We start from the raw sequence: 18,746 nt of genomic DNA on the forward strand, positions 1-18,746 counted from the left end.
CTCCCCTCAACCCCATCCGCGCCCCGCCGTGGTGATGGCGGCGGCCCGGGGTAGGCCGCGCGCAGGCCTCACCTTGGCGATCTTCACCATGATGGCGGCGGCCTGTGGAGGCACAGGGGCGGCGGCTGGGATGCCTCGGGGGAGTAAAGGGGCCGGGTGGGTGAGACCGGAGCGGGGCCGCGGGGCGGCGGAGCGGGAGCAGCGGCGGAGCGCGGCCGACCCGAAGCGGCGGCTGCGGGGAAAAGAGCGAGCGCGGGGCCCTTCCGCTGGCTTGCCTAGCCCTCAGCTTCGCCCCGCCCCCTCCGCCCCCGCCTGGGCCAATCGGCGCGCGCGCCGCGCCGCGCGGCCAATCGGCGCCTCCGCCCCTCGAGGCTCCGAGCCAATCGGCGAAGCTTTGTCATCGGCCAACGGGAGGCAGCGTTACGGACGGCGGTGGAGGGAGAGCACCGCGAGGCGGCGGGGAGAGAACGGGAGGATGGGGGCAGCCAATGGGGGGGGCGGCAGCGCGGTGTCTGCGCGCTGATTGGGCGGCGGGGTTTGGAGGAGGGCGGGCGGGGCTGGGGCCGGGGGAGAGCACGTGGCGGGCGCCGGGCCACGTGGTGGGGTGGGCAGGGGGCGCTGGGCCTGGGGCCGCGGGGCTGGGGGCCTGGGTTCGAGTCCCGGCTCCGGACGCAATCCCTGTCCCCATCCCTCTCCTTATCCCTATTCTTATTCTTGGCCCCAGCCCCGTCCCCACTCTGGCTGTGCCCCCAGCAGCAAGCAGCCGGTTCTGCCGTCTTCTTCAGCCATCCCCGATGGGATGGAGCTGGGGTTTCCCTTGTGCTGCCCCCCTACCTGCCCTGGGGTAATGCAGGGGGAAAAATAACCCGCGCTTGCCTGATAGACAGTTTTTAATTAATTCTCTGAAAGATCATCTTCCCGTAGGGTTTTGCCCTGTGAGGATGGGGTATATTTGACCCGCTGCAGTGCTGGGTGCTGTTCCCAGGCCCCTGGGTGCCCACTCCGGCTGCAAACCGTGCGTGCAGCCAGCTCCCCACGGCTCCTGACTCACCAACGTGTTTCTTCAGCGCTCCTTTTGCCCTTCCCAAGCCTGCTTGAGAGAAGCCCCTAAGCTGGGGAAGAAGAGATCCTCCTCACGAGCACCATCGGCCAGCACGGTTTGGGCTGGAGCTGGGGCAGTGGGGACACTACCAGGTTCACTGTGCCAGCTGTGTGTGTAAAACACGGCGACTTCTGGCTCACATCCAGCCCAGCTCCCGCCACGTGCTGCAGGAGCCATCCCTGAGCACCCAGACACAGCAAAAATTGGGTGTGTGCCCTGCCCGGCAGCCCTGCCGCCGCCCCGAGCGCTGCTGCACAGCCTCAGGGCCGAGGGGAGTTTGTGGAGCAGCACCAGCGGGGCAGTAATTGGGCCGAAACAGGAGGATTTGCAGCTCTGTCTGAGGACTAAAAGTATTTTAGGTGCTTCTCTGGTTCCCTGTTGCTGTAGTGTGGCTGTGCCTTGGGAGCCCTGATCTAATTGTGGAGTTAAAAGGGGTCTAGGTGGCTTAATGGGGACCCCAGGAGGGGCTTGTGGAGGACACGCAGCCTCTGGCACAGCGGGGACATGCATCGGGGGACAGCACTGGGGGGACAAACATGTCCTGAGAGACATGAGCTGTGCTTTCTCTAGGAAATGTCCTCTCCTGCTTGTCCCACAGAGCCACCAGCTCCTCTCCCCGTGCACCGAAGGGCAGGGGAGGCTCGAAGCAGGCTGAGGGTTGCACCGTGCCTCCCCTGCCCGTTTTTAATTGTAGAGCAAACAAAGCAGCACACTGATTCATTCCGCTGGGTAATTAAATGCCTCATTCTATCGAGTACGAAGACATCAGGGTTCAGCAGTCCAACGCTAATGCATTAATAATCGCTTCCATCGCGGCGAGAAAGGGGCACGAGCTGCTCTCGAGGAATGTGATGGTTACAGGGCCGGGAGCTCACAGCCAAAAGCCTTAGGACCTGAATTAGTGACTGCACATGGTGCAGAGCAGGGCAGAGCCTGGGATTAACGCATTAAAGTACGGCCAAGCGGGTGCTGGGCCAGGCAGCAGAGGGCATTTGCTCACCGTGGAAGGCAGTGGTGCTCGGTTCCAGCTGAGCACCCACGTTAACACCCTCTGCCCAGGGAGATGGGGAGACAGAGCAGCCTCCAGCTCAGAGGCCAGCAGCACTTGCCATTTTCTCCGAGCAAACAAGTGCAGAGCTCACTGTCAGACCCTTATTTGATTTGTTCCTCTGGTGGCTATGCAGCATTTGCCTTCATTACCTTCTCTGTCCCATGCCATAGCCCAATCATCTAGCATCTGTCCAATAAAGGGTCCATTAATATAATTTACATCCAGTTGTCACTTTCTGCCTTGTCCAGGGCAATGGGCTCCCTGGGTGTGCTGTCGCTTGGAAAAGCAGTTTTTATTTTCACAGGTAGGCTGAGCAGGATAAATAACCTCCTAGGACAGTTAATGGCTAGATTTAGCTTTGTGAAGTGACATTTCTCCCAAAGATTTGATTCAGGGCTTGAAACTGAGCCATTTATATGTATATATATATGTATATGTGTATGTATGAATATATGTATGTATTTATTTATTCACTCTAAAAAGGCTGGAAAGAAAGAGAAGGGAAGGCGCTCTCCTTCCTTTCCCCTGGGAGACCCTAGAAGATGCCTCCACCTTTTCAGAAACAGCCAAAGTAGGGCGCTGAGCTGGGGTGAGGAGCAGCATGCAGCACTCCTGACACCTGCATCCTGGGATGGAGACCTCGGGATGACATATTTCCTCTAGAAAAGCCTTTCTGAGACTGGGATAATTTTAAATAAATACCTATATCGGTATGTATGTGCATGAAAACCTCTCTAAGGGTTTCTTGGGATGTTAGGAGCAAGATGCATTTCCTGACAAGGCTCTGACAGTAGGGTAGGTGTGTGGCTGTTGGGGTCTCAGCACCCCTTGGCTCTGAGTCTCTGGAACATGGCCATGCAGGGGGGCAGAAATTCACCCTGGGCTCCCGGGAACTTGAAAACTGTCAAAACAAACAAACAAACAAACAAACAAAAAAACATAGTGGGTTTAGCCCCCACCATTACCCTCTGTGTGGTAAAAGATGTGCTGGAAGGGCCGGAGGATGCAGAAAGCAGCAAGTTCCTGTCGGCCACAGCGCACCCGTGACAAAATGGTTGTGCTGGGGGGAGCCATGAATTTTGGTGTCACAACACAGGAGAGGTCCCCAAGGGCATGGAGCAGCCGTGGCTGAAGGAATCCCCTCACAGAGCGGGGCCATGGTGGGGCCGTGCCGGGGTCTGGCGGTGTCTCCAGCAGGGAGGCTCCGCCGCGTGCTGTCCCTGCAGCTTGGAGAAGCTCAGGGTCCCCCTGGGAGCTGGATTTAAAGGATACCAGATTGCTTGGCCTGGTCTCTCCTATTGTTTGAGATCCTCCTCCCAGATCCTGAAGCGAGTGCAGCCAGGCTTTGTCAACAAAAGCATTGCTGGGGCAGAAGAGCCGGATGTTGGGATCTCGTCCTCACCCCCCTGAGCGGGGCTGGAGCTCCCCAAACCTGTCCCAAGCAGTTTTTTGGAGAACACAGGGTGTCTCACCACTAACCCCAGCCTCCTCCAGAAGTGTGCAAAATAAAATTGCACAAGCTCTGGCCAGAGGCCCTGTTCTGCCCCGGAGCCGTGATGCCAGTGGTATGGCTCATGGGGCGAGGACGCAGGATGCGGGGGCAGAGACCTCTCAAAGGTGCCCATAAAATACCCACCCGATGAACGTGAGCTGCAAGGACGGGTGGGTTTCTACCACAACCAGTGGAAACAAGTGACACTTGGGGTGAAAAATCCAAAATTCACACCCGTATAGCTCCCATCCTCTGTGCCCTGACCTGGGGCCAGTCCCCCCAGGGGCACCGCAGCTCCCCCACCGCTGCCGTGGTGCAGCGTGCGCTGCCAGATGGACTCGCTGCCTGCGAGCCGGGACTGCTGCAGAAAAACAGAAAGGAAACCCAGCTCGAGCCATTTGCTTTTCCATCTGTGCAAGCTGGTTGTTTAAATCAACCCCAGCAGAGAGGTTTGGGGCCGGATCCAGGAGGAGTTTGGACAACTGGAGAGCTGGGCAGAGCCAGAGATTTCTCTTTAACCGGAGCAGAAATCAGCTGAAGCCACCAGGAAGAGCAAACGGCTCTTAAATAAAGGGGCCTGGGCTGTAGAAAAAATACAAGGCAGCACGTGGAGAATGGCAGCTTGAGGCTGGGGTAGCCAAAGGGCTCCTGGGATGGGGGTGTAGGTGAGGGAGGGCAGGATAGGACCCCACCAGCACCTCCCTTGCTGCTTGTCAGTGCGGCAGCGTGGCTCGCCGGGTCTCCTAAATTACGGTGACTTTCTTGTTGTTAACTTGATTTCTTTCTGGTGACAGCAGCGGCAAATTGGTCCCAGCTGCTCTGAGCACCGGAAGAGAAATTAAAAAAAAAAAAAAAAAGGAATTAAAACAGGCCAAGTGCTGGGGGGCTTGGGGGCGGGGGTGGGGGGGGGGGGGGGGGGGGGGGCGTGGGGGGGCCAGGGCTGCGTGGCAGGGCAGCGGGAGATGCCCGACAGGAGCAGGGGGCCCAGGGTTTGAGCTAATTAGCACCAACCCATGCTAATTACCCATCGCTTTCATTTCTCAGCCGAAGTATCCCCATGAACCAAATCAAGCACCACGCAGGCTCCCAGGATGTCGTTTCTCTCATCTTTATTAACCAACCCTGCGCTCCGCCTGTCGCGATGGGAACAGGGTGGGATACCACGGTGACACCTGCTCATGTGCCCGTTGGCCTTTGTGGGCCAAATGTCCCCCAAAATTGTCCCTGCACGCTGCTGCTGGGCTGGTCCGATGGGGTTTCACCTCGCAGTCTGTGTGTCTCATCACCCTGCCATGGGCACTGGAGGGTTCGAGCGGGGTCCTTCAATAATAAACGGGATTTCATCTCCCTTCTGCACCGAGGAACACGGGGGGGATAGAAATTGAAACCCTCAGCTCACAGAAGTCCCCAAGGGGCAGAAGCACGTCCCACGTACAGCTCCTGTCCCTCCGTTTGTCCCTGTGCCTCCGTTTGTGCCGCCCGTCACGCACGCTGTTGTTATTTTTCACCTCCGCCAGCGTTCCAGCATAAGGGGAATAATTGAAATACCGATAAAAAAAGCAGCCTAAGTCTCCATGCGAGGCTCACATCGAGCACATCTCTGACATTTACGCTTTCCTGGTTCCTGTGCCACTTGCAGAACCTCAGCCCACGCGGGCACGGCCCCGCTGGCGGCCACGTGAGGGCTTTGCAAACTCTCTCCCCTCGAGCTTTCCCCCGACCGTGGCTCTGTGAAGGAGAGGAAAAACAACCCTTCCCTTGGCTTTTGAGGAGGGGCGGCGAAGATTCTGCTGGCGCTCCCAGTGCCATCCATCACGGCTCCAAACACGCGAGACAATCGCTGTAAAACCGGCTTTGGCTCCATCGAGGAAAGAAAAAAACAACGCAACGTGCCTGTTGCAAACCGCCACGGCACACACACACACACACACACACAAAAAGCCTTACAAGGCTGGGGCAGCCTCATGGATTGATTGTTTTTTAATCCCCAAGCAAAGGTGATAAATCTTGTTATTGGAAGCGCCGCTGGGGATGCTGCGTGGCCCGGGGCGGGAGGCGGCTGCGGCGGGGCGCCGGCGGAGGAGCGGATTTGCTGTGCCGCTGCGCAAGCGCCTGCCTGGAGAGGGTTTGGGGCCGGTGGATGCTTCAGCAGGACCCGGCTGCTGGAAAGGAGCTGCTATAGATCTCGGAGGACGGATGACAACTTTTGGGAAGAGGCTCTTTGGAAATGAAGCGGTTAGAGAGGAGCGGTGCGGAGCCTGAGCCAGACACGTGCCCCGAACTGCAGGGACAGGGATGTGTTCCCCGACTTGCAGGGACAGGGATGAATTCCCCAGCTCAGAGCAAAGACCTGGAACAAACCCATCCACCAGCTGCCACTCACTCCCCCAGCCCCAGTCCCCACCGTATCCCTCTGCTCTGTCCGTCCTTCCCAGGCTCTGCGATGTCCTGAAGTATCATCTGGTGACAACTCCAGGTGACATTTTGGGGACCCTCCATCCACCATGGCCATCCCGCCCCAAAGGATGGCTGACCCCTAGCTGACCACATGGGTAGGAGCTGTGGTGGTCCCTGCACAGCCCCCCAAACCCCCCAGTCCCATCTTTCGGCCCCAGCGGCAGCGCCGAGCCCTGCCTGAACAGCAGCTCACCAACACCCCAGGCTTCAACTCACCGCCTGTACACATCCCCTGGCAGGAGTAATCCTCTGATTTATCCCGGGGGATTTGCAGCCAGGGAGCAGCTCCTCATCTCCTGCAAGCCGCCCTCGCCTCGGCGGGACAAGGAGTCCTTTCCCTAAGCATACTTTTGGGAAATGAGGCAGAAGCGCTCAATCACCAGCCACCTATTTTTGAGCCAGGCGTAAGTGCTTGGCTGAGCCCCCGGCACACGGCTGGGAAGGCGCCATGGGGCCACAAGTGATGCACGGGGACTTGGGGTTGACCCCATGTGCTGTCCTAAAACAGCTGGATGGGCAAGGTTTGCCCTCAGATCTCCACCCAGGAGATGCCACAGCCCCAGATTTTCAAGGATGCTTCCCAAAGTGATTCAAAAAACAAAGTAGCCCTCAGCATCCCCACCAGACAGGCACCACCACGCCGGAGCCTGACCAGCAACTTCACCTCCTGCATCTCAAAGAGCAAATTCGGGGTGGGAAAGGAGGGGCGGAGGGGACATCGGGAGCGTGGCTGTGTCAGGGGACAGCTGGGGACATGACCCGAGAGCCCGGTGCACTGACCTGGGGCGTGAGGGACCCGAAGCTCTGCACAGGCTGCGCAATAAAACGCTATCGACTGCCTATTAAAAAGCCATTCCCTGGAGGTTTCCAGGCAGGGAGGTGCCTGCATGGGGCATTAACAGCCATCAAGGAGGCATCCATCACCTCCACCCTCGTGGCTGCCTGGGACTGGGAGCAATGGGAAACAGAGGAGGGAGAAAACAGGAGGAGATCGATGCGCTTTGCCACGTCGATGTCCTCCGGACAGCAGCCGGGATGACCCTGAAATGTAAAGGTGGCTGCAGCCCCATGCATGTCCTCACCCTACAGCGCACAACAGGACCCCGAAGGGATCCAGTGGGGATGGGGAGCTCGGCGGGGACCTGGCAGCCCTGACTCCAGGCTGGGGTTGGGCCGATGTGGGGCAGGAAGGATTCTGCAAGCCCAAATCCTGGCCAGAGGGCAACCGGGAGGTGAAAAGTCCTATGGGCAACATCCCAGCCTGTTTCGGAGCACGGCTATCTCATCCCGCGGGAGGACCTGGTACGCGCCATGAAGCCACCGGCATTGATCCCAGGCAGCAGATCAATCAGCCCCTCCAGCCTGGGGGAGCGCGGCCAGCCCGCCCGCCCTCCGTGGCATTTTGTGACATTTCCCGAGCCGTGTGGCTGGGGACAGATCGATCATCACTGCCCCGCAGGCAGCGGGCTGCCGGTGGCCCCACACGTCGCGGTGAGCAGGATCGGTGCGGGTCCCCCTGTGGGAAGAGGGCTGGGTGCTGGGAGCTGAGCTGGCTCCTGAGGGAAGCAACCAGGGCACAAATCAGGGGAATTTTAACTCCTGGGTGAGGATCCCAGGATGCAGGGCAGGGATGAGGATGGCCCCACTGTCCTGCAGGGGCTGAGGTGGCTGAGGAAGAGGAGGGAGGCAGGGAGGCAGGCCAGGTTCCAGGTGTGCATCACGGGGAGGAGACTGGGGCACCCGCAGGGGTTTTCTCCTCTCCACCCATTGCAGACCTCTCCTGACCCAGCGGGTGCGAGCATCTCTGGGGGTCCCCAGCCCATGGGCACCCATGGGCTCACACTGCTGAGCCGCGGAGGGATCGGGAAGTTTGGGGGATCGCTGGCGTGGCCCTGGGGAAGCAGCCAGCTGTCCCTGCACCACACGGGGTGCCCTGGCCTTGCCTGGTCCTGGTGCTGAGAGGGTGCATAGCACGGCAAGGGACAGCCACCACCACCCTGAAGCTGCCAAGAAAACCGAGAAGAGCACCTTGCATCCCAGCGGGACAACACCAAAAGTCAGGCTCTCCCCATCTCCCCCCTCCATCGCCCAGGTGGGTGCCAGGGTGTCCCCGTCCCCCCGCCTCCCCCAGCTCCTCAGCAGAGGGACGTCGTGTGCGTGGCTGCCTGCCCCCCCTCCACCTCCTCCATCTCGTACTCCTCGACGTCGGACAGGGGCAGCCCGTTGGCGCCGGGCACGGGCTCGCACTCGGTGCTGCGGGTGGTGGCGTGGGTGACGCTGGGCGAGTACTTGCGCGAGCCCGGCGGGCGGTGGCCCGGGTGGCACATCACCTCCTTGAACATCTCGCGGAAGCGGGTGGACATCAGGTTGTAGAGGATGGGGTTGGCGGCCGAGCTCAGGTAGAAGAAGACGCCCGAAATGATGTGGACGTACTGGAACATGTGGAGCATGCGGCTGGTCCAGGTGGAGACGAAGCTCCAGACGAGGCGGTCGGTGTGGAAGGGGGCCCAGCAGATCCCGAACACCACCACCAGCACGACTGCGGGGAGCAGAGAGGGGGTGTTAGGGGGTTACAAGGCTCACCAGCACCACCACCCTTTTTCTGCCAAAGGGACCTGAGGAGAAGGTTTGGATGGACGTGGGTGCGAGAAGTGCAGCCTCAAGCCACTAGTTCTGGCCACGTCCCGTGGGGTCCTGCCCCATTTCGGCCTCGGCTTTGGCAAATGGCACCCTGCTGCTGTCGGAGTCCAAGGAGCAAGAGGTGTTTGCCCCTCTCCTTGCCCTCTCTGCTTGTTCTACACCCCAGCCCCACTGGTGAGGAGGAAAGGGGGTGACCACTGCGTGGTGCTGGTGCCCTCAGCCCTGCCAAACCTGCACAATGCTGCTTCTATGTGGCACATGGGGACAGGTCCCCCTTTTGTCCCCTCCCTGTCCCGTGCCAGGGGAAGGCAGGGGGTGTTTGCTGCTTGTCGGGGCTGTGGCAGAGAAACAGCCCCGGCCCCGCGGATGGACTGGGCTGGGCAGCTCGCCACGGCGTGCCGTCACGGGGCAGGGAGCACGTGGAGGTCAGCGTGCTGGGGGGAACGGCAGCCCACGGGCAGCCAGCCCCGCCTCTGGGGAGGCAGCCAGGGGCTGCTGGGGATGGGGACAGGGGAGGAACACGGGCACGCAGTCGTGGGATGGGGGGATGCTGCGGTCCAGCCTGGGGTCAGAACCTCATTGCCACGGGATGGGGCAGGGCAGGAGGCCACCACGGCACCCCAAGGCTGTGGGGCAGAGGATTCTGGGCTGGAAGAAGGAGGAGAAGGTCACCACACCCCAGCCCTGCTCCTTCCCCTTTCTCACCCTGTGCTCTCCTGGATGATGGGGGTCTCGTGGCCAGGAGGGAGCCAGCACAAGCAATCCCCACTGCAGGACCCCAGCCACCAGCTCTGCCTTTACCCCTACACCCCAATCCTGAACCCCTATTCTGGGATGACCCAGCCTCAGCAGCCCTGCACCAGCTGTGCCTCAGTTTCCCCCAGCACCCTCCTAACACACCTGCTGGCTCTGCCCGTCCCCAGGCTCGGACTCACACAGCATCTTTGTGACCTGCCTCCTCTTCACCTTCTTCTGCCCCCGGACGCCGCGGTAGTCGCCGTCGCCGCTGGACTTGGCCCCCAAGGCCTCCAGCATCTTCTCCTTCTTGAGCTGCAGGCCGATGAGCAGGTAGAGGATGCTGATGGTCCCCATGGGCAGGAAGAAGAAGACGATGGTGGTGATCTGGATGATGAGGTTGTAGGTCAAGCGCGGCTTCACCAGGGTGCAGATCTCCGAGTCGGGCACGCGGCCCCGGCCGGGCACGTAGAGGGGCCGCAGCCCGTGGAGGCTGGTGTTGGGGATGGAGCAGACCACCGCCATGAGCCAGATGGCGACGATCACCCTCTTGGCGTGGTTCCTGGTCACCACATACTTGGCCTTGAGCGGGTGCACCACGGCGATGTAGCGCTCGACGCTCAGGGCCGTGACGTTGAGGATGGAGGCGAAGCAGACGGCCTCGAAGAGCAGCGTCTTGAAGTAGCAGCCGCTGGCGCCCAGCAGGAAGGGGTAGTTGCTCCACATGTCGTACAGCTCCAGCGGCATCCCCAGCAGCAGCACCAGCAGGTCGGACACGGCCAGGCTGAACAGGTAGTAGTTGGTGGGCGTCCTCATGAAGCGGTGCCGGAGGATGACGATGCAGGTCAGCGTGTTGCCCACCGCCCCCACGGCGAAGATCAGCAGGTAGACGACGCAGACGGGGACGAAGAAGCTGGACCGCCGGGGCCCCAGGTACTTATCCCGCAGCTGCTCCTCCGTCAGGTTGGCGTCCTTGGGGTCGAACAAGGCGTCCGGGTGAGTCCTGTTGCAGAGACCCGGGCTGAGGGGCTCTGCGGGGAAGTCTCGCTGGGGCAGGGGGAGCTCGGGGCTGGAGCAGTTGATGTAGGGATTCATGGCTGTGGAGAAATGGGGTGGCTCGCAGGATGTTTTCCCAAACCCTTTGTCGCTCCGGAGCCCTCTGCCCCTCTCCCCCCATCAGCAGAAGGGTGCCAAGACTCTGCTGCTCAGCATCTCCAGCCTGCCCCAGCCAAAGTCTTTCCTCTGGGAAACCACCCAAAATCTCCCCAAAACCTGCCTTCAGGGTTCCCACCTCCCCTTGTCCCATTTCCCATCCGCAGACACCCCTGGCAGCTCCCTGACTCACTGCAGCCCCTTCATCCCGCCTGTGGGTACACCTGGGGGGGGGGGGGGGCATCCCCTCTCCCTGCTCTGGAGCAGAGCAGGATACGACCCCAAAGCTGGCCCCAAATCTATCCCCAAGCCATGCCATTCATCAATCCCAGCTCCAATTCCCCTGGCTGTGCAGAGGGGCAACGGTAAAACAGCGAAGGGGAAAATCCCCAGGAAGGACTTACGTCTCGCCGGGAAGCTCCAGCCAAAGGACGAGGTCCCGGCACCCTTACGCCGGACGGTCGGGTGGGGAGGGAGCGAGGGAGGGGATGGAGACGTCGCTGCCTTAAGAGGCAGGCTGGAGAAATCCTTCCTCTGCTCTCCCCTCGGAGAAAGCGGCTGCCCTTACCCACGGCTGCCTCCCTCCTCCGTCAGCGGAGAGGCTCCCGGGGGAGCGTCGGGGGCTTCCGTGCGAGCCCAACCTCGGTGCTGAGCCCCTGCCTCCGCCGGGGGCCAGATCCTTGCTGGCAGAGCGGCACGGCAGAGAAGATGCTCTTCAGGAGGAGAGAGGAAATACGTTAAAGTCATAAACTCCATTGACTCGAGAGAGTCCCGGGGGAGGGCAGCGCGGCCGTCTCCATCCCCACCGGCAGCCTTCGCAAGGCGGTGATGTGCCATTTACGTGGCCTCCGTGGTGAGCAAGGCATCGATCGGCCCCGCTGCTCTGCCGGCGGTGCGGGGGCCAGGGCAGCACTGAGTTGGACGGACTTGGCTGGGGATGGGGCTGCCGGAGTCGGGGGGGCTCCTGTCTGTCCGGCTCATCCCCGGCAGCCGTTGCGGGGCAGGGGGCTCCTTTCCCACCCGGGTGTGAGGGAGCTGCTCCCTCCTGCTCTGTCTGTCTGACTGTGCTGCTTGTTCTCGGTGCTGATCGCTCCCCCCTCGCTCACCCTTTTGCGTTGCAGGGCAGCAACCTTGCTCTGCAGGCAGACACACGGACACACAGACATACAGACACAGACACACAGACACCCCCCACACAACCCCACACATTCCCGTGTCCCCACACACCATGGCAGGCTGCCTGTCCCCACCCCACAGAGCCCCTCTCTCTCCTGGAACACATCATTTATTATTTTTTGTTTGTTTGTTTTTATTTTATTTTTAACTTTTAACCCAGTTTCAGCCCAATTTCCAGCCCGAGGAGCAGCTGGGCACCTGCTCTCACCTCCCAGCCCAGATCCTGCTGGGACACCCAGTTCCCATCCCCCAGTGCCCCCCATGCCCCCACTCCATCCCACCCACCTCCAGCTCCTTGCTGCAGAGGACGGAGCCTCCCCCTGTCCCCCCCTTAAGAAGCTCAGGAGGCTGCGGGGAGAAGGTCTGGTGGGGGGGGGTTCTCCACAGCTCCCCATGAAGCCAGATATTTTTCCTCCCCGGTTTTGGGACACAAAGGTCCTGGAAACCTCGAGGGTGCCCTGCAGGCTGGAGCCATGGCGCCGTGCCCAGCTCTGTCCCCACCGGGTGAGGATGACTGGGGGAGAGGAAGGCTGCGGGGACACCGATGACACCAATGCCGTGGCACTGCTCGCTGGTGCCAGCCCAAAGGGCTGCATGTGCGGCTCTGAGGCTGGGCACGGCGCTTCTGCTCGGGGAAATTTCGGAGCAGGAGGGGGATGAAAGGGCAAAGGCAGCAGGGGATGGCTTGGTGGCCCTGCGCTGGCCCTGTGCCGCTCCTGGCAGCAAACAGGCTGCGAACAGAGGGGAATTGGCAGAGCGAACACGCAGAGGGCAGGACGGGGCCAGCGCTGAGAAGTGACATTCCCTGGCAAGGCGTCTCCCTCGGCAGAGCTGCAGGAGCCAAAGGGCTGGAGGGTGAGCGGGCACAAACAAGGAGTTACACAGGGGAAAAATCCACCCAGCTGGAAATCGTGGCTGGATCGGGACAGAGGAGGCTGTGCCTGCAGACACGGGAGTGGGGAGGGCAGAGAAATGTCCTCGTGGGGCAGGGGACAGGCTGTGCCACAGCACGGCGCTGGTGACAGCAGGGACAGGGCAGAGGGACAGCAGCTGGGCGCTGCTGGCAGAGGCTCAGCAGATGTTGGGGTGGGTGGCAGAGCCAGGGAGCTGCCAGAAGCAGCAGCTGATGGGCACAGGTTTCTGTCCCTGTTCCCGGCTGCTGCCACAAGGCTGCTTGTTTTTTTTTTCCCCGGGGATGCCCGAGGCAGGGACGGATCCGTGCCGGTGCAGGAGCAGATTGTGCCGCAGCGCGGGCGCAGCGGGGAGGAGGCATTCCTGGAAACCTCCCTGCAGCCACATCTCTTTTGGGAAGGGTTTGTGGCTCCCAGCGACTGCACATCGCTCCCCACTTCTTTCTGCTTCTTGCCACTTAAAGAGGGTGAGCTGCACGCCGGAGCACAACCCACCAGCCTCTTCCCCTTGTCGGGCACTTTATTATATTAACCCTGCCTGGTTTTCCTCGGCACCCAAGCCCACTTCTCACTGCAGCCCAAGCGCTGCTGGGCTGGGAATTTGGGCAGCGAGCAGCAATTCAGGGGAACCCCCTGTGTGCTCCCACCCCTGAAATCTTCCTCCCCATGGTCTCCCTCCCTACGTGCACCCATCCCTCCCTGTGAACTGTCCAAGGGCAGCCGAGGCTGTCCCTGTGACCGCTGAGTCCTCGAGGTGCCAGTAGAGGCTGGCGCCTAGAGGCTGAGCGAGGCTTGCGCTGCCCGCGGCATCCTCGGGGGAATTAAGAGGCCGAAGGAGAGGCCAAACAGTGCCTTTGAAGCTGGAGAGCTGCAGCCCTAATAACCGCCTGCATCCACTCTCGGCTCCTTTCAAGGGTGCATCACTCATGGTAATTGCAGGGAAGATCAGCGCTGCCTTTTACCCAGCACCCCGCTCCCCGTGTCTCTTCCCCTGCCTGCACAGGGCTTTGAGCTTTTAATTAACGCCTTCTGCTCCCAAGCAGAGAAAGGCAGCAAGCCCCAGGGAGCTGATTGTGTCTGAGACGGGAAACTGAGGCACGGGCAGTCACTCGTGCCCTCCGTGGTGTCCTGCAGCGTGTGCCAGCCCCGGCCGTGCACCCTCATTGCAGTGTGAGGATGAGGACGGGCAGCCCATGCGCAGGGCATCGCTCCCGAGCAAGGTCCTGGCTGCAGGGTCCACCTTTACGCGTGCCACCTTGGCCCCTGCAAGTGCTGCAGGGGGTGGGCAGTGGCTGTGCCCATCATTTCTGAGCTGGTCGTACCTTGCCGGGACCCTTTCCAGGGCACGGATGCCTCTGTATGTGCCAAGGGGTGTAGATAAGATGCCCTCATTCCCCCAGGGCACCCAACCACATCCCTGTGGGATGTGGGCTCAGTGCTCAGGATGCTCTGCTGCTAGGCTGAACAGGGGGGCTGGGATGCTGCTGGTCCCCGTGAGCCCCCTCCCAGCCCCATGTCCCTCCCTGCAGCACCCCTTTCCCTCTGAGAAATCTCAGGGAGGGGGCATTGCTTTTCTTTACCCCCCAAACTGGGCCGAAAGGAAAAGGGAAACAAATAAAAGGGCCGTTTGGATGTTCTCTGGGATAAAAGTAACCAGCTTTCCGGGGGACAGCAGAACCGGCCTCCGCTCAGGTCTGCTGGGGGGCCGGGGGAGGCAGGCGCTCTCGGAGCAGGAATTGGGGCTCCATGGCAACCATAATTTTGCTAATCAGGGCCGGCACAGACGAAGTGCTTTCCCACCTGGCAGGAGCACCGGGCTCTCGCAGGTCTCCATCAGGCTGAGCTGCCCGGGGCCATGGGCAGGGACAGGGCTGGGGGCAGCCGGAGCATCCCAGCAGCTGGAAATTCCCTGCCCAAAGCCAAAACGAGCTCGGGGTCACCTCGGCTACAGCAGGACCTTCTCTGGGCCACGTCGAAACAGAGCACAGATCCAGGGCACCTTCCCGAGCATCGGGGAGACAGTTTATGGGCTCTATTTATTCCTTCTCAAACCTCCTCCTCTGTGAGTCATCAAAAGCAGATAAATAAATGGCACAGCGTGGAGACGGCCTCTCTCCCCGGCCCTGGGTTCGGAGCCACTTTGCATTCACGAGTTGATTTAAGGTGCCGGCTGGGGCTGCCGGGTTGATTGCCGGGACATTTATTAGCTCTCCTACCCAGCGAGGCCCGTGGTAAATATTCATTCCCTCCCCCGTGCATCGCCTCTCGGCACCCAATTCGCAGCCGTTTAAATGGGACCGGGACGAGGCTTTTGGCTGGAAGGGAAAAAAAAAAAAAACCAACACGCTCAAGTTCTGCAAAATCTCATTTGCAAAGAACACCGGGCAAGGAAATAATGTCTCCGTGATTGGATCCCATTTGCCACGTAATGACTCACTGCCGAGTCAAGATCAGCCCCACCAGCCATAAAGAACCACCCGCGACAACAACATGGAGACACAGCAAATAGGGGCAGAGGCTGGAGGGAGAGCAGCCCACGGCGGGGCCGTGCGTGCCCTGATGCCGTTTGCAGATGAGCAAGGAGATGCTCAGGCTCCAGCACGTGGGCAGGCTGAGGGGCAGGGGCACAGGGATGGAAGGATGGAGTTTGCTAAGAGTGCACGGTGTCACCCCCAGAGGTGGGTTTAATTGCTGTGTTAATGGCCCCGTGGTTTTGCTCCGTGTCTGCTGCTTTATTTTTTGATGGCTGGCAGCCGTCTGGGTGCTGGCTCCTCTGCTGGATTTTGGGAAGGAGGGGTGGGGTTGGGGGGGGGGTGGGGAGAGGTGTGTGGGTTTTGGAGAGGGTCCCACTGACCGGCTGGTCCCCTCGCCACCCGAAGCGTCCCAGCAGTCCCAACACATCCCAGCATCTCCACCACGTGCACACCCCAGTGCTGGGGATAATGGGGGGATGTCCCAGAAAAGCCCGGCTTGGGACCCCAATGAGACCCCAGCACCTCCACACCCAGCTCACGGTGGTGCTGCCACCTCCCCATGCCCTGCCTGCTGCTTTCAAAGCCCTTCTCATGCAGCCACAGAGCTCGATGGCCAGGTGAGGGACAAGATACTCTTCTTGCATCTTCTCCATGCAAGTGCTGTGATCTGCTCCAGGCTGTGGGATGGGTTTTCTTTCTCAGCACTCTTCAGGCACTGATAAACCTCAGGGCTGGACTTTTCCAGGCTTGCTCTGCATCCAAAAGTTAGTTCAGCTGGGGAAAAAAAAAAAAAAAAAAAAAAAAAAAAAAAAAAGTAAAAAAAAAAAGTGCTTCACCTCACCAAAGGGAAGGCAGGGATGCTCCCAGGGATGCCAATGAGGCAACTTTACCATGAATGACAGTGGCCCCCAGCCCCTCGGTCCTCCTCCTCCTCCCCATGCTACCCACCTGCCCCTTGGCCTCGATCACACAGGACACAGAAGGTGTCACCTGCACCTCCCGTGTATCGCCACCAAGGGATCGTACCCGGGGTGGCACAGGAGGGGCTGAGTGATGAGGTGTGGGGCTGAGCCGTGGTTTATTTGCAGCAGGAGACGGAAAAGAGGGGGAACACGGGCGCTAACAGGCTGTGTGGAGCCATTTGGGTTGGCAGGTCCGGATGAAACCCACCCCTGGGGCAGCACAGCAAGACACCAGACAGCCTCCCGGTCCTTAGCTGAGCCCTGGGGACACCCGAGGGATGGAAGAAGATTAGGGATGGTAATTCTCTCTAAGTGGATGAAGTGATGAGAGACTCTCAGCCTGATTTCCACACTCAGAGAACCCAGCATGAATAATGAAGCATCCCACCTGCGAGCGCTGAGGATAAGCCCAAACCCACGTCACGTCACGGGCAGGTCAGATCCAACCGGTCCCATGGGATCCCCTACGGACCAGAGGGCCATGGCTGGGCTCAGCTTCTGCAGGCTGAAGGAACGAGGTTCATTCTGGCTGGGGGAGAGAAGGCACCCCCTCAGTCCACCCTCCCGTGCCTCAGTTTCCCTCCGCGTCCCTGGCTGTCGCTGCAGTCCTAAGGAAACTCCTCTTTTCTCCCCTTTTCCCTCCTCGAGGTGTCACCGGGGCAGGCAGGCAGGCACCTTTCCCCAGCCCATCTGGCCTGAGGGTGTCACGAGGCTGCAGGAAGCCTGCCACAAGACCTGGGGCATGATGCTCCCTGCTTCCAGCACCGCTGGGACGAGTGGGAAGGGGCTGGGGGAAACCCAGCGCAGCTCAGTGCCCTGCCAGGAGCATCCTGCCATCCAGTTGCTTCCTGTGCCCCAAAGTCCCCGCATGGGGCACTTGTGGATGCTCCCCCGGGCAGGCAGGATTAAACGCCGGGCTGGCAGGGATTTCCTCTCCCGGCCATGCCAGGCTGCTCTGGCAGCAGAGCCACGTGCCACCTGCCCAAATTCAGCCCAGATCCCACCTACCCCTGGCTCCCCAAGCCTCTGAAGTGCCAAAAATCTCCTGGGCGCAGGCGAGGGGCTGGGACCCCACCATCCACTCAGGTTCTCACACCCACGGCAGTTCTTGGTGGCTCAGACATCTCCCAGACAAGGCACCCGATTCACTCAGGAGTGGTGTGAATCCCACCCCATGTGGCTGCCGCTAGCGACAGGCTTTAAATAAACGAGCCAATTCTGGGCAAATGTGAGAGATTCTCCTCTGGCACCACGCAGCGTCGCCGGCGAGATTTCTTCTCCAGCTTTCCACCCAGCTCCCATCTGGCGGGTTGTTTCCACCCTGCTCCCGGAGGGGTGCCAGGGGAGCACCAGGAGCATCGTTTCCAACCTTCCCTTTCTGGTGCTTTGCATCTGTGTTAACTGAAACCGATGACATCCTTTACCGGGTGTTTAGGGGGGAGCTGCTCCTTCCTCGCCGGTGCCGGGCGGTGATTTGGGTTCAGAGAACCCCAAAAAACCAGCGAGGAAATCTGGGGATGCTCCAGGCACAAACTGGGTTTTCTCCCCGGCCATGTGGCAGGACAGGGTTTGGGGCAGCTGGAGGTTTTTTTTTTTTTTTTTTTTCTCTTGATGACAAAGCCCCACGGAGGGGTGACAGAGGGGTGTCAGTCCCCATGTGGCTCCCCACAGCCCGGCGCCCCGACGACGGGCGCCCGTGGCCGGGCGGATTTGGTGACATTTGGGCTCCCTCTGGTGGAAACGCCTGGGAGCTCCGGCCTGCCCCCCCCCCCCCCGGCCCGGGGAGCTGCAGAGGTGACCGAAGGGGGCGGGGGGGGTTTTGGGGCCCCGGGGGGGGGGGGGGGACGGGACAGAAACGCCCCGCGGGGCACAGCAAGGGGCCTGCGGAGCAGCGCTGCTAGGGGGAGGCTGCGGGGACAGCGGCTTTGGGGACGTGTCGCCTGTCCACACGGTGGCACCAGGAGCCGGAGCGGTGTCCCCAGGATACAGGGAGCACTTGGGGTGCTGGCTGGGCTGCTCCAGAGGCTGTGGAAAAGGAGGAAGGGGTCCAAAAGCTGCTCCTTGTCCTTCGTGCCATCACCCTGCGCACCACCGCTTGTTCCTGGTGGGCATGTCCAAGTCACCCTCCTCAAGCCCCTCTATCTCCCCAGCCTCCCTGGCATCCCACGAGGTCACAAACCGTGAGTTTGGCAGCTGACTCCTCCATCCAAATCTTCGTGCTCTACACCATCAGCCTCCTCAGCCCCGACACACCCTGGGACCCCCAGGCTGCCATCCCCTAGAGCCTCCCAGGCATCCCTTTTATCAGCTGTGGGGGTAAAACCCAAACCGTGCTCACCTGGGATGGACGCTGCTTTGGCCTCGAGGCTGGGGAGCTCCTCTTCCTGGGCTCCACAGCGGGCTGGGGGGGGTCCAACATGCCCACAATGGTCCCTGTGGCACCACTGGGGACAGGCATGTGGCACCGAGGGGCCACCAGCCCACTACACCCCTGCTCCATCCCCCTGTCCGGACCCCCCAGTGCTTGTCCCTTGTCCCCCTCTGTCCCCAGCCACCCCCACATCGGGGAGTCCCCCCCCATTACCTGTCCCCCC

General features: G+C 60.8%; 2 protein-coding genes and 1 long non-coding RNA gene across 6 annotated transcripts in view; all 3 read right to left on the reverse strand.

Annotated features, from left to right (window-relative positions):
- Window positions 1-177, reverse strand: part of NCL (nucleolin) — a 7,080-nt gene extending 6,903 nt beyond the window's left edge. For both annotated transcript variants that reach the window (XM_035334644.1, XM_035334643.1), the window contains exon 1: window positions 73-177. In XM_035334644.1, the coding sequence (XP_035190535.1) occupies window positions 73-90 (18 nt within the window). In that variant the 5' untranslated portion in view covers window positions 91-177. The remainder of the gene's footprint in view (window positions 1-72) is intronic.
- An 8,060-nt stretch (window positions 178-8,237) lies between these two features.
- Window positions 8,238-11,226, reverse strand: NMUR1 (neuromedin U receptor 1). Of its 2 annotated transcripts, XM_035334645.1 has the most exons (3): window positions 11,034-11,226; window positions 9,678-10,574; window positions 8,238-8,641 (listed from the first exon to the last, which is right to left on the reverse strand). In XM_035334645.1, exons 2-3 carry the CDS (start codon window positions 10,570-10,572, stop codon window positions 8,238-8,240), a joined length of 1,299 nt encoding a protein of 432 aa, XP_035190536.1. In that variant the 5' UTR covers window positions 10,573-10,574; window positions 11,034-11,226. The 2 variants fall into 2 exon arrangements, with proteins under 2 accessions (XP_035190536.1, XP_035190537.1); XM_035334646.1 differs by lacking the exon at window positions 11,034-11,226 and having other exon boundaries at window positions 9,678-10,614.
- A 4,396-nt stretch (window positions 11,227-15,622) lies between these two features.
- Window positions 15,623-18,475, reverse strand: LOC118171492. 2 transcript variants are annotated; one of them, XR_004753237.1, is made up of 3 exons: window positions 18,332-18,475; window positions 16,541-16,650; window positions 15,623-15,964 (listed from the first exon to the last, which is right to left on the reverse strand). It is a non-coding gene; the product is annotated as an uncharacterized LOC118171492 (long non-coding RNA). The 2 variants fall into 2 exon arrangements; XR_004753236.1 differs by lacking the exon at window positions 18,332-18,475 and having other exon boundaries at window positions 16,541-16,671.
- Between the last annotated feature and the right edge of the window lie 271 nt (window positions 18,476-18,746).

Source organism: Oxyura jamaicensis, chromosome 9 (assembly GCF_011077185.1).
Source record: "Oxyura jamaicensis isolate SHBP4307 breed ruddy duck chromosome 9, BPBGC_Ojam_1.0, whole genome shotgun sequence".
NCBI lineage: Eukaryota > Metazoa > Chordata > Aves > Anseriformes > Anatidae > Oxyura > Oxyura jamaicensis.

Excerpts from the sequence above, each read along its gene's own strand:
- NMUR1 (XM_035334645.1), bottom strand. The coding sequence starts at position 10,572 with ATGAATCCCTACATCAACTGCTCCAGCCCCGAGCTCCCCCTGCCCCAG. Across the intron at positions 8,642-9,677 it reads GCAGGTCACAAAGATGCTGT|TCGTGCTGGTGGTGGTGTTC; the intron begins GTGAGTCCGAGC and ends TGCTCCCCGCAG.